Raw genomic sequence first — 27381 nt, forward strand, 5'->3', positions numbered from 1 at the left:
GCACTACAATTAAGTTGATGAAAGACAAAAAAGAGAATCTTGAAAGCAGCAATTCCTCAAGTACAAAGGATGCTCAAAATATCAACTGCTGATTTCTGCTTCAAACCATGTAGGAAAACGACAAAGAGGCGGCATACTTCAGGTTCCAATGAAGGATTATGACAGCAAGATGGTGACGTAGGAAGCGCTACACATCATCCCTCCACAGAAACACTGATTGGAAAATAATATTTGCACCTAAATACCTTGAAGAGAAATTCAGAATACAGCTAAGAAATAGAAGCACCCTAGAGAAGCACAACATTTATATGAGCAAGAAGAGCAGTTTCAATATGCTTTTATCAGTCCCTCCCCACACGAGCTTAGCCCGGCACGGAGAAGACTGCGTAGCCCGTGATTGTCCCATGGAAGGATGGTGGGATTGGAGTGTGTACTTGGCCTCGGGGCCTCTCAGAGCGCCTTCTATGGGGCTTGTTTCTGTCTTGCCTCATACTGAGTGCTGAACAACTGCCAACTACATATTGGCCCCCTGACATAGGTAGAAACAAAGGAAACAGGAGAGTATCCCATTAGAGCAAGCATTATTTTTTATAACTGACAAAATGTAGAGAAATGATGGTTTTCCTCTAGCAGGGAAGGAAGAAAGCAAAGAGGCCTTCGACCCCGGCCTCAGAGTGGCTAATGTTGAGCACTATTGACCAGTGAAAATGCCACCCAGTCAAAATCAGTCCCTGAAGACTGGGAGAGGAGGCTGCTGCTTCAAGTACAGAGACAACAAAGCAAATCTGTAAGGAACATGAGGGATCAGAAAAACACAACACGATCAAGGGAAGAAAAATTCTCCAGTGAATGACCTGAAAGAAATGGCTATGATGAGCTGTAAATTATTCTCAACTCTAGTATAAACATTAAAGAACAAAAGTATTAAAAATAACTATAGCTACAATAATTCGTTAATACATATACAATACAAAAAGAGGTAAATCATTACTTAAGTAACAAAGTGTGGAGGAGGGAAAAGTAAGTAATTTTGGTATAAAAGCAAAGTGAAGTCGTTAGCATAACACAGACTATTCTAATTAAGTTGTTTTACATAAGCTTCACGGTAAACATAAATAAATAACCTGTAGTAAGTACACAAAATATAAAGAGATAAGAATCAAACATACCACACAAACAGTCAAGAGAAAGGAATCAAAACAGACCACTACCAAAAATAATCAAGGAAAATATCAAGAGAGGAAGAAAGGAAGAAAGGAACTACAAAACAGAAAACTATGAACCAAAAGGAAATAATAAGTCCTCACATCAATGTTTGCTTTAAATGTAAATGGATTACATTCCCCAATCAAAATACACAGAGTGGTTGGGTGGATTAAAGAAAAAAAAAATCCAACCATATGCTGCACACAGGAGACTACCTGTACCTTTCAGGACATACATAGGCTGAAAGTGAAGGGCTGGAAACCAATATTCCATGCAAGTGGTAAACAAAAGAGAAAAGAAGTGGCTATATTCTTATATCAGACAAAATAGAGTTTCAGTCAAAAACTGTCCCAAGGGACAAGGAAGGTCATTATATGATGATAAGTGGATTGAATCAAAAACAGGATATAACATATGAACATGTATGCACTCAGCACTGGATCCCCAATACAAGGCAACTATTAACAGATCCAAAGTAAGAAACAGACAATATGACAATACGGTGGGAGAATTCAAAACCCACTCTAAACAATAGATAGATAATCCAAAAGGAAATCAGGGGGGGAAAGCATACTTGAACACCACTACAGACCAAACGGACGTGACAGACATGCCCAGGATATTCCATCCTACGGTAGCAGAATATGCATTCTCATTAAGTGCACAGGGAAAATTCTCCAGGATCGATGAAATGTTGGGGCACAAAATAAGTCTTAACAATGTGAGAAGACTGAAATCATATCAAGTACCTTTTTCCAAGTACAGTGGTATAAAACTAGAAGTGGGTACAGTAAGAAATTTGGAAGATTGACAAAAATGTGGAAATCAAACAGCAGATTCCTGAGCAGTCGGTGAGTCAAAAAAAAAATTAAAAGGTAATTAAAAAACTATGGAGACAAATGAAGATGGAAACACAGCATGCCAGAATGTACCGGACACAGTAAAGCAGGATGTCTGCTAATATGTCCATGCGCACTACCACTCACATACCATTCTAGGCTTGTGGGCACCACAGGGCCCACCCACGGGTCCAGAGGGTAAAGGGCCCAGGTAAGCACTGGGGTCAGTGGAGGGCAGCCCCCATGCCTGGGGGATCATAGCGCTCTGTGCAAATTCACACTCACAGCGGAGCAGCCGCTGCATCTCCTTGTGTGACTTACTGCATTTTTGTTTTGGGTCAAATGTTTTCTGAGTTACATTTTTAAAATTTTATCTTTGGTCCTTAGGGTCTTCTGGTTTGATTTTAGTTCTCAGGAAACAGTCTGCTGCGTATGAAAAGTTGCAAACTTATGACTTTAGAAAATGTAGAGCAATAAATAATAACAGAATTTTCAAAGAGTTTAGTATTTATGTTACTTTTACGATAATTAAAGCCACATAGAAAAATACAGACGCAAGACAGCTCTCCCGGAATCAGCGCAGAGGCCGGTCCAAATACGTTGCTGCCTTCATTCTCATTTCCCCATTCCTGGCCCCAGCTTAGCCCTCTGACAGCTCTGAACTCCCTTTTGGGGGTCACAGCCCAAACATTCCCTTGTTCCCGGCCTGCTTTATTTTTCTCCACATAATTTGATCTTACCATTTTACATTTTACTTGTTCATTTGCCTTTTCTTTCCGTTTCCCCCTCATCAGATGGTAAATTCTGTGGAACTGGGGAGCCATACATATTCTACTCACTGCCAAGTCTTAGGCCCACATGGTCACTGGAGTATTGTATGTGCTTAACCATTACATGTAAGATATAAAGCAATAATTTCACATTGGAGATTTATCATAAAACATCATATTTATTTGTTCCTCTTTTATACATATTGATAATTTCACAGAAAACATTTATAATATGGTGTTTTATCTTCATCCTATTATGATCTCTACAATCTAATCTAATAGAATTATTTGTGAAGATGATTTTGAGTCATTACAGAAGTCAAAATGATTTCTAAAAAAAGTTGAATTTGGTTTAGTATTGTTTTGTTTTATCATAGTCTGATTATTTAAAACTTCTAAGTATTAGGACCTCTAAGGTAATTCTGTTTGTTAGATCATTTCATTAGCCTATGTATTTATTCCCCAACAGTTCTGAATAAAGTTCAATGTATTATTTTACATCTGATTCTAAGAGGTTTTGGGGCAGAGAGCTGACTTGAGATAAGTTTGAAAGCACTCTGGACTTGAGTCTGAGTTCCAAAGTCTGAAAACTAGGGGGGCTGCTTTATTACCTTTTCGTATAGTAGGCGTGTCACTGTCTGCAATCAGTTGCAAGCAGTCTTGAGTGACTGAAAAGCAAAAATACATCCTTTTAGTTACGTGAATTGAAGTAGGACGGGAACTAGGAGGGCTGAGAATGCAGAGCGACGAGCCAATCCTCCCTTAACTCCGGTCGGTCACACTCTCCACACAGCTGGCAGACGGCTCTTAAAATTACTTTATGAAATGTGCCCACAGATTTTTAACATAAATTGTAGTTGAAATATAATCCAGACTTGGAATTCATGTTTTAGAAACACTCCATGTCGTTGAAATGCAGCAAAGATACCTTCTTTATTGTGTGACCTGACGTGCCCTAAAATGTTATGCCTGTAGGGAAAGCAAGCCTGACCATCGCCATTTAGGGTCCAAGTACGTCAATACATGAGCCAGTTAAGCTACTGGACGATTCTAAAATAATTGTTTGTTTTAAAAAAAAATCTAACATTAAATAATGACTCCCTTGTATTGCAATTACCCCTACTACCATTACCGAAAATAAAAATAATTGCTAATATTTATTGAGCTGATATAAATCCAGGCAACCTCATAAAAACCCTACAAATTATGAACTGGAAATTAATTCTTGGAAAGTGTAAAGAAGTTGTTTAGGTCCTGAAGTGGAAAGTGACTGGGTCAGAATTTAAACCAGGTCTGTCTCACTCTGGAGCCAGTCAGGCTTCTGGTAAAATTTTTTGGACCAGAAAGAAAAACAGAGACAGAACATCTTTTAAAAGTAAAATGGAAGATTTCCCTGAGACTACATTCAGCAAAGCTTCTGGGAAGCATCAGTTAATTCACATGACATATTACATGCAGACTATTACAAAGAATATTCAAGAGAATGAATATTCTGTTAAATAAAGACAAATGCCTGATAAAGGCACGCTCTGCAGGGAAAGGAAGCAAGGCGGTAAATGATAGAATCGGGACCTGAGGACCGCCTTTTGAATAAGCCTACCTGCCGTCTCAGAGACTTGGGTGTCATCTTACTTAGGCCACAAGCATTCTCCAGCGGACATGTCACAGGCCACCAGCCCACCTTTCCCCTGAGCCCTCCCCTCCCCTCAAAGAGCCCGCCAAAGCCCTGGCCATAAAAAGCCTCTCGACCTGTTAGGGGCCCCTTTTCCTTTGTTCTGCTGGCCAGGACAGAGGGGTCCCTCTCAGGGTCAGCAATAAACCTGCTTGGACTGTGGAGTTCACATCCTTTCCTGTAAATATCTATGAAAATATGCAGCATACACCTGTGAGCCTGCTTTAAATTAAGAAAACATCAGTTTAGGCTTTTTATTATCTAGCAAGTGTTTTATTCAGAGTTGAAGTAATAGCTAAAAACCTGCTCCTCAAAATACACATTTTAAGAGCCTGACACTGTGGAGAATTCTTGCTTCAGTTGATTGATTTGAAATTTTTGACAGTTTCCAACGTGGAATAACAGGTGTAATGATTGGCAGGTGCTCTGAGTCTGCCAACGTGGGGCCTTAAACAAATATTGTACAAGGGCGGGATCACACAGGTGATCTGTTAGGGAAACTTTCCCTGACATTTAAAGGTGGAAACAAAGCTAAAAACTGCTTGTCCTTTCAAGCAGTGACACTTTTCTAACACATTTGTATGTTACTCTGATCAGACAGGAGCAGATGTTTGGGCCTCCTCTGTGCTCTGTCATTGATCTGTAAATCAGGGGCGGGCCTGTGTGTGCAGCAGGGAAAATGGGGCTCAGTTACCATATCCCTCTGCAGACCCCACTGCAGACCTCTGTCGCGCACAACCTGGGAAGGCATCGTAACAGGCAGAGGAGTTGTAAGGCAGGCTTGAAAGAAATGGGGACAGAGCATCCTTCTCCTAACTTGTGAGGAACTCGACATCAAGAGCAGCCGCATGAACCCAATTTTAAACATGCTTTTCTAACAAACCTCTAAGGCACCATATTCTGAGGGGGCTGTAAGAGTCAATCAGCATTTGAAGCTCTGATCTTTCCTCCTCAGAAAAAGAAGAGGACGTTGACAAAAGTCTAAGTCACTTTTTCATCTTTCCTTGGCCGTTACATGTACAGGCACAGTGTGAAGGCTAAAAGGGATAATGCACATGAAACATTTAGTCCTCTACCTGGAACATAATAATTGCAAAATGGATCTTGGCTACTAGTAGTAGGAGTGCTGGCATTATTGTTCTCAATAGCACTGAATCAAACAAAGGAGGAATCTAATGGGAGAACTGCGACAGCAAGAAGACCAAATAAAGCCCATAGAGAACAAAGAAATGGTGGAACACATTCCTCTCCAGTTCAGTTAACCCTTCCCCACCTACCACCCCAAAACTGAAGACTTACACTCGCGGTTTAGACAGACAGAGGTTTCCCTAGTGAGCAATGCCTGGACACTACCTGACAGGTAGAAAAACAGCTGAATTTTAATCTCTACCACCCAACTCAAACTTGGCCACAACCTACATGTTGGAAAACAATGGGCTATTCCAGCACATTATGGCAGGATTCTAACTTTTCCAAGAAAATAGACTACGGAGAGTTATAAATTTGATTTTGAATAAACTATGAAAAGTTTATTTCAAGACATAGTATTATATTGATGACAAAAAATAGTTCAAAAGAGAATTCCTAAAACAAGAACTTTTGGAACAAAAATATTTTGCTATCACTCAATAGTTGATATAATGAAATCCAACCAAAAATATTTTGCTATCGCTCAATAGTTGATATAATGAAATCCAACCAACTTTACAATTGGAGTAGCGTTTAAGTATTTTCCATTCAGAAAATGTTTTGAGTCTGAAAGCCACCTTTTTAAGTGTGATATTCAAATACTATTTACTTAGGAAAAGGGATTTGAAAGCTTATGGGGTTGTTAACATCAGTTACATTGTTTTCTGTGTTGGTACTTAGCTTCTTCACACTGGATCTGTATATTATACATTATTTCAACAAAGCAAAATCTCATGTAAACTGCCACTAATAATGCAACTTTGACAGATGATGCACAGCTCCATGAAAACCACTCCTCACAGAGCCTCCTGTGCCAGCTGCCCTGCCCGCGTGGCCCACACCCACGAGCTTGCTGCGTTCCACATTCATCTCAGTCAAGAAGCTTCTTCTGGGCTCCTCAGGCAGGTGAGATGACCTTCCTGCATTTTTCCTTTATCTCTTTCTTCTTCTCTTATTTCCTGTACACACATTTTTCAAGAATGTGGCGTGTTTGAAGGGAATCCGTCTTTCATCCCTGTATACCCTATCATCCAGTATGTGGAAGCCATGAGAAATATAGGAGTGGAATTTTTTCTTGAACTAGTTTTGAATAATCAGTGGCAGGAACAGGCTAATTAGGAGAAATCCCATAAAGGCCTAAGTACTGAACTATGCTGGGCATAGAGTTATGAAGAAATTGAAGACAGCACGGTTTGGGGATAAACATTTCCACTGGAATTTAGGAAAACTGGATTATAATGTTGGATTTGGTGAGTAATAAGCTGTTTGCTTTGGGTGAGTACTTAAAAAAGCTATAGGAGCCGAGAGAGTATTAAAAGAATTTCTAGAGAGCTAGATTGAGAAATATGTATTTGATCTACTAGAAAAAAACCCCCCAAAAACCTAGGGATTCCTAATGTTGGGAGGAGCCTGCCTGACATACGCTGTGCCCAAGAGGAACACGCGTGTGTCCACGTGTAATGTGTCTGAGGGGAGCCGGAAGGTAGGGGCACAGCTGTTGACTGGTAATGAATATATTCTGAGGGTGGTGTGGGCTCAGACACAATCGTGTAAATGGAGCACCCAAGGTAAACTGTGAGGGAGAATTTAAAAGGTTGTGACTAATAAGTAGATGTGTTTATAGGAGAATTAAAATCTAATAGTAAAAGTAAGTTTTCAAATCTGGGGCATTTGGAAAAGTGGTAGCACTAAAATGCCCTGGGGAAGTGAGAAAGGGGTGTTGGTTTTTTGGGAGGTTTAGAAAGGAGTTGACAAAATAAAAGAGAAATAGAAATAGCCAATAGGAGTTAAGAAAAATATTTTAATTGAAGATTTTCTGTGTAGTGTGTGTATGTGCGGAGAAAGAGTCTTAAGCAGTAATTGGATATTGTCATGTGCCACTCATAATGTTTTATCTTTCACGCCTGAAATACTGTAGATGTGAAGTGCTAGCCCTTTGCATAGCCTCATAGGAATAAAAACAAAAAACAAAAACCCCATTCTTATGTAATGTTTCATCATTAAATATTTTAAATTGCTCATTTTATAGTTGAGTCATCATTTCTACAGGATATGTTTTTTCCTTCTGCCACAACTTCTTTGCATTATTTTAGAACATTTTCTTTTTATTAATATGTATACTCAGAAGGCACTGGCTATCAGTAACTCACCAGTGAAGAATATTAGCTTCATAACACAATACGAAAACATGCCTGAAGTTGAGGAACATAAAACCAAAAATAGAAATACATCTGCTTCTCTGGAGAAAGCTACCAACAAATTACACAATTCATCGTTACATCTTCAGCCTCCCGTGGGGCATTTTCATCTGCATGCTGCTATCGCAGATTCTACACACCCCAAGGCCATTTACCTTCCTCGCATGACACGTGCCTCTTATTTCTTGTCTATTTTTCTCTCTTAGTGGGTGTGTAACTATCCTCCAAGTTGCCCAAGCTAGAAATATTATAAACATGGCTGATCCCTTCCTACTCAATTTTGAAATCCAACTAATAATCAAATACTATTGGTTTGAATTCTTAACTTTTGCTTAATTTAGATTCCATCTCTCATTCATCTCATTCAACAATTTAACTGAGCACTGAGTTTATGTCATGTGCTGTGCAAGGGATGGCAAAAAAGAGGGAACCAATCTCCCAAAAACAGAACAAAAGCGGCAACTGTAAGAGAGACACAGATGTCTGATCGACCGGGAAGGCTTCTCTGAATGGTGACATTTAGACAGAGATCAGAAGCAAGAAGGGGATAGGAACACTCCAGGCAAAATGAACAGACCTAAGTCCACACAAAGGCTGATGTTGGCAGAACAGAACAAGGATGGCTGAGGGAAGAGGAGAGAGAGAGAGAGAGAGAAAGAGAGAGAGAGAGGGAGAGGGAGAGGGAGAGGGAGAGGGAGAGGGAGAGAGAGAGGGAGAGAGGGAGAGGGAGAGGGAGAGGAAGAGAGAGAGAGAGAGAGAGAGAGAGAGAGAGAGAGAGAGAAAGAGAGAGAGAGAGAGAGGAGAACACACAAAGATGGGGAGCACGGTAGCCTAGGCTCAGATCATTACCCTCACCGTTCCTGACAATCACGTCAGCCTACTAAGTTGTGACTCTTCTCTGTTCTGCTTGTCTGTCATTTGCATTTCCTTCAGAATAACCTTCCTAAATGAAAATTCTGCCTCGTCCTCCTAAAGTGTGTAATACCTTGAGTGGGTTTCCCTTGCACACAAACACCAACTTAGCTTCACAGCCACATGACCTCTACTTAAACACACCTGAGAACAGGAGGCCATCTCCACGCTTCCATGATGGGGTCATCTATGGTTCCCTAACTGTGAATCACCTTCTCATCTGCTGAAACCCCATTCTTCCTTCAGGGCTCAGGTCAAATATGAACTCTTTCCCTGATTCTTTTAGCTAAATAGTTGATCCTACTAAACTTTGTATACACCTATTAAAATAACATCACACCTCACATACTGATTGTTTCTGGAACCATCTCTCTCCCTAGACTGAGTCACTCAGTAGTGAGCACCACCATTTACAAATATGCACAGTGCATGGTTTTTAGCTGACTGAAAAATAAATCTGCGCAACAATTTTGAAAAGAAAATAGACGTCATCGCAACATCCAACTTCTTCAAATAATTTTTAAAAACATCATCCTCATGTCCAACTTTATGATACATGCGAACACAAATGAGATTAATGTTGTTTAAAAAATCCTGTTGCCTTGTTATCTGGACCCTATAACAGTAAAGCTTTGGGCCCATGGGTATAAGGAAAACATTTTCCGTAACAATCCTCAATGCTAAGTTTTAAAATCTTCAACCATTGCACTGTAGCATACTGTAATATCTTAAAAAGTTAAATGGCTGTGTCCTATTTCCCTAAAACTTCTTACTCTCTATTCCCAGAAGCAGCTCCAGAGCAGCAGATACAAGTGAAAAAGGATGACCTGAAGTGGGGCTTCACCGCTGGAATCAGAAGCTATCCAAGTTGTTCTTTCCAGCTTCTCGTCTACCACAAACAGTCTAGACGTAGGAGAAAGAGGAGGAAAAGAAAGGTGGAACCTGTAAAAACACTTCAGTCAATAAACACTTGCAAAAATCCGAATATGCAGTGAGTAAAGGGATAATAAGGTCAAGGTGTTGGCATGAGATGTGCCTCTTCTGCCACTAAAATATTTTTTTTTAACTATTTTATTACTCTTCCCATAACTTGGGAGACCCTTTCCTCTTACCCAAATTGATTCAGTCTTCAAACCCCAGCGCGGCTCTTCTCCACATGGTCTAGAAAATCTCTGTCTGATCTCTACCACTACCATTCTATGATTCCATAACAAGAAGACGCTCTTGTTGGTACTGATATTAACAATACTCTACTCTTCTCTAGAACCCACTAATTTTTCTCAAATCTGGTGTCTCACTTAACCAGTAAGTACATACAGCTTGCATAATGAAAAAGAACTCAGAATTTATAGTCACTAGATAATGAATTCAAACCTTAGTTCTCAAACCAATTAGCTGTGTAATCATGAGATTGACACTGAATTTTGAAATATTTTTTCTTATCTGTATAATGGGAATAACAATATCTACTTCATACGATGAGAATTGGTGGAAGTCATAATTTACACATGATTTGTGAGAGCTGAACAGTTTGTTTATTTTAGCGTTATTTTAGATTATTAAAAAATTTACATCAATTTTCTTTACTTTCCCCCACTAAATATTTAGCTTGATGGGAAGAGGAGATGTATTGAACTATTGAATTATTGAAATTGTACTGAATTATGGGAATTGCGTTGAAATTGAATTATTGTAAAATGAAGACAATAATGCCAACCTCACAGGGTCAGTGAGAGGAAAAATGGTACCACGGACCCACAGGGCCTAACACAGAGCTTGCACATGGAACACACCCACAACTTCGCTTCTTTCCTCTTTTCTGCATAATCTGTAGGCCTTTCTCAGCACTTTGCAGACTGGGTGTTTCCTCTATTTTGAGGAAAACCTGTTTCTTTAACTCTCTGGAAATGGGAATACCCTTTAAAAGAATCTCAACCCAACAAAGTTCTTTTAGGTAGAACTTGACCTATAAAAGTAATAATTAAACAATGAAACTAATTTTATCCATTCCTATGGGATTACTAATGAGAACAACACATCCCTCAACATTATGAATTTAGTTTTTCGGTATCTACCCATATCTGCAACTTCTTTTTAAAGTTGAAAATGCTAAGAATTATTGTACCTTCAAGGAGAAGATAGACTTGGCCTGGCATCCGCAATTAAAATAGGAACACATCCTCTTCCCCTTCTCCACCGTCACACACTGCTGATTCTCTAAACCCTGCCTTAAATATTTCACTTTTTCAACATACTTGCCATTTTCTAGTGTTATGATTTTCTCGTTAATTATGTTTATTGATTATGTTCTGTGTGTTTGTACCTCACTGTAATGAAACTTATGGGTAGGAAACTTTTATCTGTTTTGTTCTCTGATGAACACCCAACGACTAAAACAGTGCTCGGAAACGCGCAGGCGGTGGAGGCGGTGGAGGATGCAGATCGCTGTTGTCTGCATTGCTTGACTTGTTTTCTGGGTCTTCTGTTTCCCGAAACTTTAAACTTGACAAGAACAGGGTTCAAAGATTTAGTTGTGAGGTCACTATTTTCATTTTAGATATTTTTTTTGGAAATTGAACAGAAGCCAGCTCTTGCAACACTGTAAAAAAAAGTCTCTCACTATTGAAGCCATGGAAAGAAAAATAACACTCAGGGAAGATTCTGGTCAAAGATCACCATGACAGCGGCCAGCTGTTTCTGTTCTAGGAAGGAACACACCCTTACTGGGTAAGAGGCTCGTCAGCCTAATTTTGGTACAAACTGAGTGGTTGGATTCTACACTGCATGCTTTCAACACTCATTTAACAGCCTTGCAAGATACAACTGAGCCAGAAATATCTGCGAAACAAAGACTGGATGTTGCAGACCCCTCAGACACCCCACCTTTCCTTGCAAAGAAGATGGACTATGGATTTCAAGGAAGACGACTCAAAAATAGTACTGATGTTTTTACTTTTAACAACTAAAATATGTTTATCCCAGGGAAATACTTAAGTTACAACATTAGGTGTTAATTTATGTGCATTACAGTCAAAGCTCTGGGGTTTAGAAAATGTTAAATGCAATGTGGTGTCCTGGATGGTCCCTGGATCACAGGAGGAGCATTAGTGGAAGAACTGCTGGAATTCAGATCTAGTCTGGAGCTCAGTTATAAGTTAAGTCCTAACGATGGGCTCTTACTTATGACAAAGTCAGCCAGGTAATGTAAGACATTAACACTAGAGGAAACTGGATGAGGGGCAGATGGTGACTCTGCGTTATCTTTGCAGCCTTTCTTAATTCCAAACCAAAAAGTGTATGTAAAAATGGAGAAAAACAACTTAGATTGGTGAAACTGTAACAATGTTTAGAAGGCAAAATATGGGTAATTCTTTTACCCTCTTGTTTTTACATTTCTTTGAATTGTTCATATTCTCATCACTATTTTACTATTATAATTGAGACAAGTACAATAAATATTATTAATAAAAAAATAATTCTGTCGTTCAATAACCTAAGATATATGGATTTCTGAAAACTTTTAAACTTCTACTAAATAACAAGAGAGACAGTAAGAGACAGTACAAAGGTCATCTGATTTTATTAATAAACTTTTATTTCAGTAGGAATCCATTTGAAATAATTAGTTTTCTTGATGGATTCTGAAGATGCTTATGTTTAGGTTCTTTAAATGAACAGACTTACAATTACATGAGGGTTCAAAACATGGGTCATCACGATTCCATCTGTGAAGAAATTTTTTGTGTGATATTTTCAAAGCTATATGATTTTAGTTTTCAGGTTTTCTTTTCCATTGGAAATTTCCCCAAAAACACTTAGGGTCTTAACAGTGAATTTTTTGCTAATATGAGCCATTTGGCAATGCTTTGATCCTGGATTTCCCCACATTTCTGTTTGTTATATTATAATCAGAAATTATCTTATGAAACATATGAAACTTAATGAGACTCTTATGTGAAGCACAGCCTTATTAAGAAAAACAAAAATGGACCCAAAGTGCCAAATTTTAAAATATGTAAAAGCAGCGTCCACCCCTGGGGGGACTGGAAGGGGTGCCCAGCAGGCACGCGGATGGTGGTGACATCTGCCCCTTCACTACAGCCACTCAGCCTGTGAATACTCACCAAGCTGTGTCCTTAAGATATGTGCCCTTTTCCTTATGTAAATCATACTCCAATTAGAACGAGGAACATTAAGTAGAACCAGACATCCATGAAATCGTAGTTAAGAGATCCCTGAATATGGGAGTTTCTTTATGACTCACAAGCCCAAATTGTGCCTCTGCCTGGTGAACAAAGAGGGTTCTAGGCAAGGGCCTCCCAAGCTCCCCATGACTCTAGCCCGGTGCTCAGGGTCAGTCTTTGGTTAATCAGTTGTGTTAAATATCAAATCATTTCATAAGACGGCTTCTGATCAAGACCTGACAAGTCAGTGAAGAAATGTGGGAACCCCCGTCGCAAGTGATGCCAAATCATTCTATCTTGCTTCCCCTGAGCCCAAAATTGATCCAGAACAATGAAAGGAATACCTACTGTGTGCACATATCCTTGTAAATGTACAAAAGAAGTTAAGACCCAGACCACAAAAGTCTCTGTACAACTAGACAGGACATATGCGAATGAAAAGACAACAGCCTTCCTGGGTGACATAGGTACCCAACACTGATGCGGTCGGGGGCTTGCTGTGTGCTGGAGGGCGGGCTTTGCAGCCCACATGCTGGAATTTATTTACAGGTTAAATACACACACAACAAAACTGAAGTGCCTGGTGAAATTTGGGTGAGTTCATAGAAAAATAAGAATGGGTGACATTCTGCCCCACTGCATAATTCAGCAATATTTAGCTACGAACCTTCTGACAGAGATAAAATGACGGCACACTGATACTGAGGAGTGTATTTAGAAAGCAGAGTATATTCTAGACAAAAATCTAAAATAATATTAAATTCTGTTAAGTATAAGTCCACTAGGTATGTCTGTGTGTCTTAAAAACAAGCATGATATCAAATGTTGTATCATTTATTGAAAATGACATTTTCTTACAGTTTAACAAGCTATTCGAAAATGCTATTTCAAAACAAGCTATTTGAAAATAGCAACAAAACTTTTTAATTAACTGTGAAAGAATAGTGAAAATTATATCAGGAAAATTATGTGTAATTGGGAAATTTAAAATTTGATAGTCAACAGAGAGATATTAAGCATTCTTGAATACATAAATTTAACAGTGTTAAAATTCCTTTTCTTCTTCAGAGTTACACTTTTCAAAATTCCAGCAGAAAGTCAATTGTTCTAAAACATGTATATATACAGAACATTAATAATGAAGAACATACACACTTTGAAAGGAAAAGGGAAAATCTAAGGCTCTTGAGTTTTACTTAAAATCAGAATGACTAGAATGGAAACAAAAAAAAAAGAAAGATGCATAGATTTAAAATACATAGAATTTTCTCAACTCCAAAAACAGGGCCGACAAAACAGGAAAAAAAAAATCATGGAGTTGCAGGCATGTTCCTTGGATATGTATACATTAGTTTTGAACTAGTGCTAAACAAGATCAATTTTTCCTGCACAAAAGGATAGTGTCTAAAACAACAATGGAGACAATTTCACTAACTATGGTTTTTATCTTCAAACCTCCCATATGGGCTCTGTGAATGTTATGAGCATATATATAGAGTGAGACATACAGAATTACATATGAACTATGTACTATATATATATATATATATACATAAAAATCTGGATATATACATAATACTCTATATCCAGATTTATAAAAATCTGAGACAAACCATGTATTGACAATAGTGATTACCTCTGGGCTGTGGAAACGGTAAATTTTGATTCACTTTGTTAGAATTTTCTGTTATTCTCCAAACTTTCTAAAATTGCAAATGATTTGGGGAATTTGCTTCATATGTATACAATTTTTGGATGCCATAAAAACACAAATATGTAAAAGTTTGCACATGGGAGGAAATTGTAAAATATTACTAGAAGATAGTTCGGGGAAGTGGGACTCATTCAGTTAAATCTGCTGCAATGAGCCTCTACCCTCTATGGGACAGTAAAGTTAAGATTTACTTGTAAAACTATATTTAGATGCAGGAGGGTACTAGCAGAGGTTGAATAAAACTGACCCTACTAGACACTGAACTCATTTTATTACAAAGTTAATTAAAATGTTTATGTTAATACAGATGAATAGAAAAATAAATCAATGAAAAAAAGTGTCTCAAAATAGATTCAAGCATATATAAGGAACTTAATATAAAACAGTAAACATCCAATGCAAACAAGTTAAAAAGAATCACCTAATAAATTTGGTTGAGCTATTTAGCAGCAGTTTTGAAGGAAAAAATACAAGAAGAAAGGATAAGTTAAAGTAAGCATAACATGATCTACCAAAATAAACACCAGAAGGATTAATGAGTTAAATACCGAATTAAAACACTAGATCATAAAAAAGTCAAAGTAGCAGAGACTATTTAAGAGATGATGAATAAATATATTTTTGACTTTGATATATTAGAGAAAATCAAAAGGAAATGTTTATCACATTAAAATATGCAGATCAAAATCTCTGTGCAAGTTAAAGTAACAAGATACTGTGAAAATATTTACATCACAGTTTGGATGAACAATTATATGTCTAATACAGAATTTATTCAAAATTATAAAAAAATAGTATAAATGAAGGAAGTTACTAAAAATTAGCAGAAGTTAAAATTAGAAGTTATCAAATATGCAGAAATTCTTATTTGTAAGCAAGCAACAAATTAAACTTGAGATACTGTTTAACAAATATTAAATTAGCCAAAATAAATTTTAAAAGCAAACTGCTATTAAGAATGTGAAGAATTTGCACTGGCATTTCTGATTGCATATGTTTATAACTCATTTTGAAAACAACATGGCAATAGGGGGCAGGGGTGATAGAGGTGCTCATCGTCTTTAGCTCAGATAGTCCATCTATGGAACTTATATTGAACATATAATTCCCAGAAACAAATGAGATCTGAACACAGATGTTGGCATGTTCACAATAGTAAAAACAAATTGGAAGTGATCATGTTAAATACTTGTATGATAACAAATAAACTAATATAGATGGGTAGGAATTATTTGGAAACAGGGAAAATGCTTGTTTTATAATGATAAGTGGACACAAGAAAATACCAGAGTATGTAAGTTCTATTTTTTCAATTTGAAAATAACTGGTGTGTTAAAGTATAGTAAAAATTTGAGTGTTTCCTCATTTAAAAATGTTTAAATGTATTTTTTTTCTGATGACTGGCTCAAATATATGATAACCAGATACACAGAAATAATGGTTTTATAAAATTTCTATGAGTAAGGCATTTAGTAAAAACTAGTTTTACAGAGTATGTAGTATGTGTGCATGTGTCTGACAGAGAAACACCTAGTCTGTATGTCCCACACTTCCTGCAGAAATGCAAATATTTGTAAGTAATTATGGCTGTTCTGTTTACCTCCCTGTCACAGTGAAGATAAAGGAAACAGTAGGTGGGACAATACCTCGCCTAGTACATGCCTGCCTGGCATAGTCCAGGTGCATAAATAACATGCTTTCAATAGAACAGGGAAATAATATCAAGGATTTGCAAAATTGTAATATTAATAAGTGCAATGCAAATGCTCTTTTCAATTTTGAAGTGCAGGAAGAGGAATTGAGCATTTTGGGAAGCCCCACCAAATCTGAGGTTTGAGGAATCTGTAAAACTGTGGAACAAGTGGAACACGCAGAAAGACAGAAATCACTAAAGAACTATTACAAGAAGGTGATGAATGTGTGGCTCTCCCAAGAGAGCATACCTGGAAGAAAGGCTTTAACACCAGTGTGTGTGTAAGATAAACTCTTTTTAAAACAAGAAACAAAATAAAGCCCATATGCACACCTGCTCCCACTTATATTTAAAAGCAGAGACAAAGAGCCCCCCCCACCCCCCACACCGGACATTCAGTTGGCATCAAGCCTGCAATGCACCATCTGGAAATGGCCATCGTTAGCTGACCTCCTCTGACTCAGGGAGTAAAATCCAATTCTATCCAATTCTGCAGTAGCATGTGGTGCTGTTTTCTGGGGGTACGGACAGTGCGTCTGACACAGGAATGAGCTACTTGAGGAACTGTATATGCCCCTTTCCCTCCTCTCCGCTGAAGGCATGGCTCCAGGTCTCTGCTCCTCGAAGGGCAAACGCATCTGCAGGCTATTGATCCTGCCAGTGCTCGGCTTTGCCCTCTAGCCACGTGTGTCACAGTCCCTAGGTTATGTCAGCTCGGGCCCCCGGCCGCGTGCTCTCCACACCTGCTCCCGAGACCTACCTGTCCCTTCCGGACCCGGGGTGGCACGCTTGCTCCTGAGGCTTCGCCTGGGGTGGCCGCCTCCGGGGGCTGGAGGTGCAGAGACGCCCTGCGAGGAGAAGGGCGCACGCCGCTGCAGAGGCCCCTGCGGCCGAGCGGTGCGCCCGGGGCTGCAGCCGCGCCAGCTCCCGTTGGGGGCCGCGGAGGCCGCGCGCAATGGCCGCGGCTCCTCGCGGCGCTCACGCAGCTCGGCCCGGAGGCTGCCCAGCTCAGCTTGCAGGGCGGCCACGCGGTAGAAGGACAGCGCCGTGAGGCCGCAGGACAGCAGGGCCAGCAGCAGGGGCACGGCCAGCAGCTTCCCGGGCTGGGGGAGCCGCACCGGGGGCCCTTCCTTGCGCGGGAGGATGGACACGCGCTCCAGTTTCATTTCTTCTCCTGCCTGGAGGCGAGAGGGCAGGCGTGCCTGCTCCCGGCCTGCGCAGCCATCCATTTCCCTCCGGGAGCTTCGAAGGTCCGGGCCTGCACAGTGAGTGACCACAGGGACTGGGTCATTTCCTGTTGTCTGTGCCCGGGGGCGACCCACATGGGCCACAGGGCCCGGCGCGGCCGTCGCCCTCAGGAGAGGGCTCCTGCGCGTCCCTCCCGCATGGCGGCCCTACTGCACAGCAGGTCTTCCTGGCATTCGCCCTTCTCCTCGATTGCTCAACCGGCCTTCCTCATTTCACTTTCAGTTTTTGTAAGAATTTTAATGGCATCTCCAAACACTCCTGCTCAGACGGGTGCCCTAATCTGCTGAGCCTCCGGGACCGGGTCGGGACCAGCACCCTGGCGGGGTCCGGGCTGCGCTGGGCTGGAGCAGCTCTCCCCGCGCGTCTGGCCGGCGTGGGGCCACGTGGCTGCCCCGGGAAGGGGCAAGAACAGGGGCGTTCCTGCTGGTGCAAGAACAGTAGTGACTGCGAAGGTCAGATAAGCTAAGTGCTTTAGCACTGAACGTACTCAGCTGGAGAGTGATTTATGAACAGCCCTTAAGCAGGAAATAAGATGAAGTGTCCCAGGGGAGCACGGAAATCTGCTGGGAACTTCTCTGGTGGGATCTCGGCAATGTGATCAACAGGGTGCAACCCAATGTGGGGACCTATTTGGGTTCCATATGGAGGTGGGCTTTTTATTTGCAGGGAATGCATTTGGTAGGGAAACCTGCGTAATCTTTGTCCTCTGGGACTCGCTGCCAGGGACTCAGTCACCCTCAGGACTTGGGGTCCTGAGGAGTGGCCCCACCTCTACTGTCCCCACTCTGATGGCTTCCAGCCCCCACTCAGCCCTGCACTGTTTGGAGGGGAATGGGCCTGAACTCCAGCTCTAAATGCCTGTCCCCCCATTAGCTGCCTAAAGCAGCTTATCTACTGAGGCACATGAGGCTGATCTGCCCCAGTCTAATGTGTGTTCAGAACAACCGGACTCAACTCAGAGCGAGGGCAGTCTGAGACGCCGAGTTCTGGCCTCGTGCGGCCCCAGCCCTGCCTTGTTGTGACGCTGCCTCCTGGACGTGCTCTGGCTTTGGGCTGCTCTGCCCCAGCACCTCGTGGAAAGAGCTCGTATGTCAGCAAAGATTACTGAGTACTCACCAAGAGCTGGCTAGGCACGATTCCCCTGGGCACTAAGGCTGCATAGCATCAGCTTGATCTCACCCACTTCTGGGCCGTCTTCAGAAAGGAGTTACAGAAACAATGTAAGCAAAGGTAGGGCTCCAGAGCCAGGTGTGGGTCCTGGCTCCACCCCTTACTCTCCTTGGGCCAAATACATGACCTCGCTGTGATTCACTTTCCTCATCTTTTACATGGGGTGACAACTGTCCCTGAGAACCCAGTGAGGCATACAGGAATGTGGAACAAACTACATTCAAGGTGCTTCCATTTTTCTTTCATTATTTACATTCATTCATCACATGAAATATATTTTGTTAATTCGTTCTATTGAATATTTTTCATCATTATAAACAGTGCCACGATAGACATCTCTGTGCACGTGTCCAGGTAACATGAGCAAGGCTTTTCCCAGCAAACACCTTTCCCAGGTGTCGCAGAGTCACTGTCCTCAGTTCCTGTTTCCTCGTTGTCTCACAAAGTGTGATGTCCTCAGACTTGTTTTTACCTACTGGGGTTATTTTTTTCCAAGGTGTCTGCAATTCCAAGAACTGTCTAACTGACTTTTAAAACATTTAAACATGTTAAAAGATTTTTCAGTGATTACTTTGGTCCCCCAGGTTAGCGGTTCTCTAAGCTCTCAGGGGAAGTCTTCTTCTGTAAGTGAATGTGCAGCTTGTGTGTGTCAGACGTCAGCTAATACAAGTGTTTGCACACAGTCCTTGTTTCCAGGCCAGTCAGGGAGATGACTAGATAATGTTCCAATAAAGATAAAGAATTAACTTGAGGACTGTATTAAAGCTTTCTGACAGTAACTGAAACTTACTCAGGTGTGTGTGTGTGTGTGTTACTGTTACCTAAACACCAGAGAAACATAAGCATTCAAGGAGGTGCTGGAAACCAATCCCTCTTCCCTCACTCAGGACTCTCGCAGCCTCTGCTCCTTTCTGCAGGTCTGCGTTCTCCTGCGTCTGCGGGGCCACTCCTCTCCGTATTCTGCTGCAAAGATTCTGAAGAGAGAGGGAATAATTTGACTGCTTTCAGGAATTACCACTTCCTTAGTTGCTGTACTGAGCAGAGACCTTCATGCCCAGCCGTCTTATAAGAGAGCCACTGACCAGCTACATGCACTTTAAAACAAGTACCCCATCTGGGGTCACGCAGGGAGCAACCCTGAGGAAACAGGGGGCTAGCGCTTCTCCCGAAAGGCAGCAGGACAGCTCCCCCTGCCCAGACATGAGGCAAGCAGTCACGGTGACCTGCGTGCCCTCCACAGCAGTCGCATGACTGCACTTCCCTGAAGACAGGTACAGACGAAGTGCCTTTTCATATGCTCTCGGATTTCTTATTAGAGAACAAAAGGAAGTTATTACTCCATAAATCGGGGACCTGTTTCCTGATGAGGAAATGGTTTGACACAATTTAACTGAAAGTCTGCTAAGCAAATAGTTCGTCCGTATTCACTGAATAACACACCTCACCACAAGTTTATGCAGGGAGGAAAGCTAAGCCACAGAGTGCGCCCTGTCTGTATGCAGCTGCCTCTTACCCACTTCTTTATCTCCACTGCAGGGTAAAACACTCTCCTGCAGTAGAGCTACACCACATGCAATGAGCAAAGTAAGATAATGTTCCTTGTCTCTCCTACTCAGGAGTGGGCAGGTCGGAACAGGTGAGGGTTAAAGTTGAAAAAAATTTAAGTAAGGACTTCATCCAGTTTGAACCACAGAATAAAGCAAACATTGATTCTCTGACTGCTTTGATGCTCGATTTGACTACTTAGTATCAACCACCGCAAAAATTTTCAGAAAGCTTAATTATAAACTTCTGCCTTAATAGTACTATGAAGAATTAGCATGTTTGGGTGGGAAACCTCTCCGGTGTCCGTTTCTTTGAGAAAAAAAGTGTCATATGGATTTGGGTCACTCAAGCATGGAGAAAACCTCTCTTGTAGATATTCAGATGTACCTAAAAATAGGTCTAGGGGAGAGTGACTCCCTAAAGTCCTCAGAATATGGAAAGTAGTGGATACAAATAATTACCACGTGTCAGGAAAAATCATGTTGCTTTTCTGATGGAAATACATTGGCAGGCAGCTGCTATCATTGCTGTCACAGAGAAACTTGATTTCGAAGGCTCAGTGCTAATCTGTGACTTAACTGTGAGGTAACAAAGTGCTTTTAAAAATAGACAACTCTGATGTTTCCTACACAAAAGATAAATAAACAAGTCTGGTAGTTTCACATACAGAAGACACTGTGGTTTCGTGATTGCTGCAGGCGCTGCTGATCTTCATTCCCCAGTCGCTGCGTCAAGACGAGGGCTGTGTATGCGCTCACTGGGGCTTACTTTTTGTCACTGTTGGGGAAACAGTGTTTGTCACTTTGTGAGAATTCAGTTTCATTTGTGAATCCTCAATTTGCTGTGTGGCAGCTTTTGGTTGTAATGCTCTTGAATAACAGTGTTTATGTATGTGTTTTTTAAGAAATTTCTGTTTCAATACTATTTTCAAAGTGCAATTTATTTCATTATTCTTTACCTGTAATGCTTACAAGAATAATATTTTAATGAACAGGAAGGTGGATATGTGTCAGTCAATGTGATCGTCTACCTATTCCATCCACATGGATGAATTTTTCTGTTTGACACACATAGACACACAGAATACACACTGACATACAGGGACACTCACATTATACCTGCTCAGATTCGACCACATCCCCACTGTTGGGAGAGGTGATAGGGCAATTCTACCTACCGATGCAGCAAATGTTACTTATGAAATACTCTCTGCCTTTAAAAATTAATCAAGCAGAGCTTGCAAACATTTCTAATGATTTACTTGAAGGTTTGCTTAATAGATGTGAGAAGTAAAGCGGCGGGGGTCAGCGGAGCGGGCTCTGACGGCAGGCATGTCCGTGTGCATAATTTCACTTCACCATCTTACCAGACTCTCTCGCGCCCGAAATCTAAAAACGGATTTTGTTTCGATAGCCATCTTTGTAGGCTGCTGACCAGTTGCAGGCTTAAATCCTAACTGCTGGCATGCAGTGGCCGCGGAGCGTGGGCTGGGCGGAGGGGTTCCTACAGAGGTGAGGCGTGCTCTCTTGGGGGGGTCATGAGGGAGAATCTATCATTTTGAAAGGGAAACACAAGATACTCTTGCTCCGTCTTCACGTGACAGCCTGGCACTGGGCCAGTAGGACAGCGAGTGCTGAGATGCCCAGGCTGATGGGCTGAGGGCAGGAGGGGATCGTGGGAGAGACCTGGGACTGTCATGCATCACTGTGCTGCTGAACTGATCAACCCCTCCTGTTCCTTGCTTGGAGACTTCTTATATTAATGCTTTTTCCTTGTTCTTTAAGCCAATTTGAGAAACAATTACATGTTAATATGTCCCTAAAGACATTTGTGTTGTCTGATCATTTCAGCCCCAGGCAAGTTCACTATGGATTCAATGAGACTGAGAAATGACACTGGAACATTCTTGGGGTGAAAGGGTTTATACCCGGTTCTCGTGGTGGAAGGTGAAGCAGTGGCATCACGTCTGCACCCAGCAGCCTGCGTGGGTCTGTAACCCACCTCCATCTCTGCCTCCACCCAGAGCCCTGGGCAGAGCTCTTCATATAGTGACTCAGTCAACAACAGCTCATTGCCTAGAGGGTGGGAGCAGTAGCCCAGCAGCAGGCCAGTGACATCATCACGTAGTTTAGGGTCAGGTGAGGGTCCTGGCCATAGGAGCCTCCGTTCTCCCCACAACACCCTAACTAATCGTGCCAGCTTGAGGATATGTACACTCCTACAATCAAGGGACTGTGTACAGAACAGGTCTGAATGTTCTTTCAGAACTTTTCCAAGTGTCTGTATTTAAAAAACAGTAAGAGAAAAGAAAAGGTCAGCATCCATAGCTAGAGAAAAACTTACTCACTTATTAATCGTCTTATTTCCAGTTCTACATGGAGCTGTACTCTGGTAACTTCAGTTATTTAGTAATGTTAGGAAATGTAAGAAAACAACTTTAAAAGTGCCACTACATGGAGATGCAGGTAATGGGCCTGTCTTTTCTATGTGGAACCAGAATACATTCAGCCACCTCTCTCAGAAGGGAAAATCTGGAAACAGAATTGTGGGTTTCTGTGTCAGGAAGGGATCTCCTTGAATGAAAGAAAATCCAAGGAAAGCCCCGGGCATTCTGAGATAAATGCAACATGAGTCCACCTCTCAGAAAAGATCCCTCTTTTCTGAACTAAACTGCAGGGGAGCCTAGTGGCAGCTGGATACCAGGAAGAACTCGGGGTCTGACGGGTCCTAGACAGAGACAATTGATGGGCAGTTTCTCCCCCAAAGTAAGAATTTGCAGCATTGTATCTGAGACAGGATTGATCTGAGACCAGAGGTCTGGTGATGAGTTGGGGGCAAAAGTCTGGTTGCCCCTAGCCCCACACGAGTGCGCCAGGTTTCCTCCATCCCCCAAAGTGCACAGAGAACCTCCGATCCTGGAGCTGGCAGCACATAAGAAGCCAGAGGAGAGGAAAGCCTGCCCCCCGCCCCACCCCTCCAGACTGCAGCTGTCCCTGCTGGGACCGGCCAGCACAGCCGGTGAAGGATGACCTGACTTCCCACCGGCTGGGAGGAAAGTGCGCCAGCTGCTGCGATGCCCCGGAGAGGTCACGGAAGGTCTTTCCACGCGGTCACAGAGCGAGAGGGAATGCAGACATCCCCCTGCACAACACACAACAGTGGTGACACAGACGACCTGAAATCTAAAAATTAAACATTTTTAAAATAACGGAACTAAAAAACATTCCCATGATTTTCCAATTACACAGTTTCACAGGTGAAAGCACAAGGAAGGTCACTTCTGGGCTCTGACTTTCTGGCCTCCAGCTTCGGGGGGAAACAGAACCTTGGAGCCCACCACAGACCTGCTGCGTAAGGAAGCGGGTAGCTGAAAGTGACAATGAGTTAAAACCTGTAGGATGAAAAACCCTTTCTTCAGCCATGAAAGATCTGAAACTGCAGTTTCACAGTGTTTACTAAGTGGTCATGAAGTGGAAGCTCTGAGAGTAACAGACCCACACAAGCCCGAGGGGATTCCTGAACACAGCAACATCTGTGGGATTTGTAGAAAACAGAGCATATCAAACCTTGCAAGACGCACTTAAACCTATTGCTGTGAGGACAACGGCAGCTTCGATTGCATATTTCAGAAAAGAAGAATGGAAAACCATGAGCTTGGCACCCAGTTCACAAAGCCCCATGCAATTAAAGAAGTAAAAGCAAATTAAGCTTAAATATGAAAGAAATATAAAAAGAAGAGAATTAATAAAATAGATAGCAAGCAACCACACACACATCTGCATAGAGAGGACAAAGAAATTTGGTTATTTGAAAACAACAAATAAAAAAGAATAATTTTGGGGAACACGAACTAAAGAAAAAAAGAAAGTATGAACCTGCAGTAACAGAAGTGAGAAACGGGGCATTTCTAGAACTATACAGACACTCAAAATGTAACAAAAGGGTATTGCAAACACATATATGCTGTAAGAGGGAATGGAAGTAGACATATAGGACATTTCTCTTGTGTTCAAGAAAAATGGAGTAATAAGGTAGGGACGCAATTATCCCACGAAGGACAGTCCCCTTTCACCCCCTCATGCTGTGCATACACAGGAAAAAAGGAAAGGAAGGGTGAAAAGTCCTGTTGCGTGGAGGAGCCTATCATTGGATCATGTAAGATCATCCATTTCAAACAATTTCAAATAGTGTTTGATAGATTTATGCAAAATAGTTTCATACTTGGTTCTCTACTTCTCTTTATCTATCTGTGGTTGTCTTTTTAAAAATAATCTATTTGTGACTTCTCCTTTTATTTCATGAAAACATAGGTAAACGTACTTGTTTCGTTACTGTTGTCTAAGTAACCAGAAGTCATATCACTTACAATCTTGGTGATTTGCTTCATTCCACTTGTTTTTGTGGTTATTCTCTACTGCAGCTTCTCCAGCCGAATGCTTATTATTCATTTCTTTCTCATTTGATATAAACATACAGGCTATTAAATTCCCAATGGGCATCTCTTAGTCAAGTTCAATTGTACTTGATATGCAGTATTTTTATTATTAATATTTTCAAGAAAACCTGACAGTTGGGTTTTGATTTGCACTGTGACTCCAAATTCCTTTTAGAGATATTTTCTATTTTTTTATTTCCAGGCATTTTTCCCCCATTTTTCTTATTAATTTCTAGTTTATTGCATCTTCCTTCTAATTATAACATTTAATTTTCTTGGTAGATAAACAACATTGTCATTTCTGTGAATATAACAGAAGTACCTTTAATATTATAGTCTGCAATATCCTCATTTTTTTTTGTTTCTATGACCTTTTGCAAACTAATGGAGCTGGATTCAAATCTCCTACGACACATGTTTTTATGTGTATGACCCATGGTTGCTGCTTCGGTTCCAGCCTTGTGAATACTGATGCTATACTATTTACCCTTATATTATGTAGTGCAAAGATATTCAAAAAAGAGCGGAAGATAATGACCCGTGTCTAAGAAAAAGAGAATTTTTTTTCAAATGCACAGGGAACACTTAAAATATTTAATCAACATTAACAATGCAGAAAGGCAAAGGTTTTTTTACAGGCTTCCGTGAAGGACAGTGTGAGGATGAGCCCCTGGCGAAGGGCCCTGCAGTGCAGCTTTGTAGCCCATCGCTCAAAGGCTCCCCGCTGCCTCGCCCCCTGACTCGGAGCCGACTCTGAGAGTGGCCTTGACCAGCAGAATGTGGCAGATGTCCTCCAGTCGCAGTCCCAGACCACCGTGTAAGGCAGTCAGCCTGGCCCCCTGGGGACAGGAAGACACAGGAAGACATCAGTGTCGGCCAAGCCAGCATCTACTGCCAGATGCGTGAGGGCGGCTGTCTGGACCCTCCAGCCCAGCGGGGCTGCCAAAGGACCCGCAGCCCCAGGAGTGAGCTGATGTGGGTCCAAGAGAAAAACCTCCGGGAAAACCCACGGAGTCACAAAAACAATAAATCACCACTGTTACAAGCCACTAAATTAGGGTGGTTCCTTATTTAGCAATAGACAACTGAAATGTCATATTTGCTGATTACAAATCATTACAAAAAGCTGATCAGAGAGTTGTTTACTTGAAAATGTAAAAATACATTCACAGATCAAGTTCAAACCAAAGAGGTGCATGAAGCTGAAGTCAGCAACTACCTAGAAAGTGATGGGAAAGAAGACAACTTGTGCTAAAACAGCAAACGCCGTACTTGTTAATGAAATTACAGCATTGAAAACACGGCTATCAGCAACATACAAGGATATTCAGATGAATCAAATGCTCTTCTGAAGAAATGAGAAATGGAGTAGAATAAATCAAAATATTTCATTTCAGGAAATGAAAATTAATCAAGATAACAAACATTGATGATTAATTGTCAATGGTGTATTGACAGGATGTGAACAAAGGATGCTCTTTTGAAAATGCAAAATAATTAAGTTGTTTTGGAAACCAATCTGGCAATACCAAGAAATACTGAAAACACATTCCCACTTTAACGCAGTAATATTATTGCTGAGAATTTATTCATGGGGTAGAAAACAGTGATAAAAGGAGATAAATATCGGTATATATAGTCTCAGATAAAATTAAATTGCATTCTCTGTAGTCTTTCTTTAGGAAACAGTGATTGCTCTTGTGTTTTCCTGCTACTCAAAATACAGAGCCAAAGGCGCCCCTCTTCTCAAATTGTTCTATTACCAAGTCTGATTGTTCAACAGAAACAGAATGAAAATGTGTAAAAGCTGTATTAGGGAATTGTGGAGATTCATAAAACATGTCTAACATATTAGGAAGAATTAGTGAATGATACTTACTGTTCATTATGTCTGAATTTACTGCACTTAAAAAGAATTTGCCATGTTTTTGTCTATTTCTCTTAAATACAAGCCTCTTTGTTCTACCACTAGTACAAAGAGAAGGTGATTTCCAGAATTTTAACCAAAAACATAATCTGTTATCTCACAGCTACAGCTGTTTACATATCTTAAACTGAATAATGAGCTTCTAATAGTTTAAAAATTAAACACAACCCAAACATTGTTGGATTTCCACACGCAGCAGAAGCAGTCATGATGCAGTGCAAAATTCATGTGAAATGAACGTTTCACATCCTGCTTTCAATTTTTTGGATATATAGGCAGCAGTGGAGCTGCTGAATCCTATGGCAGTTTTATGTTTAATTTTTTGAGTAGCCTCCACTCTGTTATCCACAGTGGCTACAAAATTTCACAATTCCACTGACAGTGCTCAAGGGTTCCAGTTTCTGCATAAATGCACCAACACTCCCTGTGGGTTTTATATTCATTTCCCCGATGAGTGAACAACTACAGACATTTTGTAAAGCTCTTTAAAAAAATCACTTTAAGAAAATAACACAAATGCTAACATATTTACAATGTGAAATGAAGCTACAGGTATACAGCTCTTGTTCACTGATCAGCAAATGTTCTCCAACATGCTTGTAAACAAAGTCTAGTCTTCCTCGTGTATATGTCTATTGCCCTCACACCATTACCACACTCACAACTATTCTGACAGCAGA

At 41.0% G+C, this 27381-nt stretch overlaps 1 protein-coding gene across 7 annotated transcripts in view; it reads right to left on the bottom strand.

Annotated features, from left to right (window-relative positions):
- ABHD13 (abhydrolase domain containing 13) overlaps nucleotides 1-27381 on the bottom strand; it is a 74019-nt gene that overhangs the window by 12297 nt on the left and 34341 nt on the right. The window contains exons 2-5 of one of the 7 annotated variants that reach the window (XM_073212371.1): nucleotides 19616-19768; nucleotides 18741-18818; nucleotides 17137-17634; nucleotides 3427-3483 (exon numbers count right to left, since the gene is read on the bottom strand). The exons of 1 other annotated variant lie outside the window; for it this stretch is intronic. In XM_073212371.1, coding sequence (XP_073068472.1) covers nucleotides 3427-3483; nucleotides 17137-17605 — 526 coding nt within the window. In that variant the 5' untranslated portion in view covers nucleotides 17606-17634; nucleotides 18741-18818; nucleotides 19616-19768. 5 more of the 7 variants (XM_073212372.1, XM_073212370.1, XM_073212373.1 and 2 more) reach the window with 5 other exon arrangements.

Source organism: Manis javanica, chromosome 9, assembly GCF_040802235.1.
Source record: "Manis javanica isolate MJ-LG chromosome 9, MJ_LKY, whole genome shotgun sequence".
In the NCBI taxonomy this organism is placed as follows: domain Eukaryota; kingdom Metazoa; phylum Chordata; class Mammalia; order Pholidota; family Manidae; genus Manis; species Manis javanica.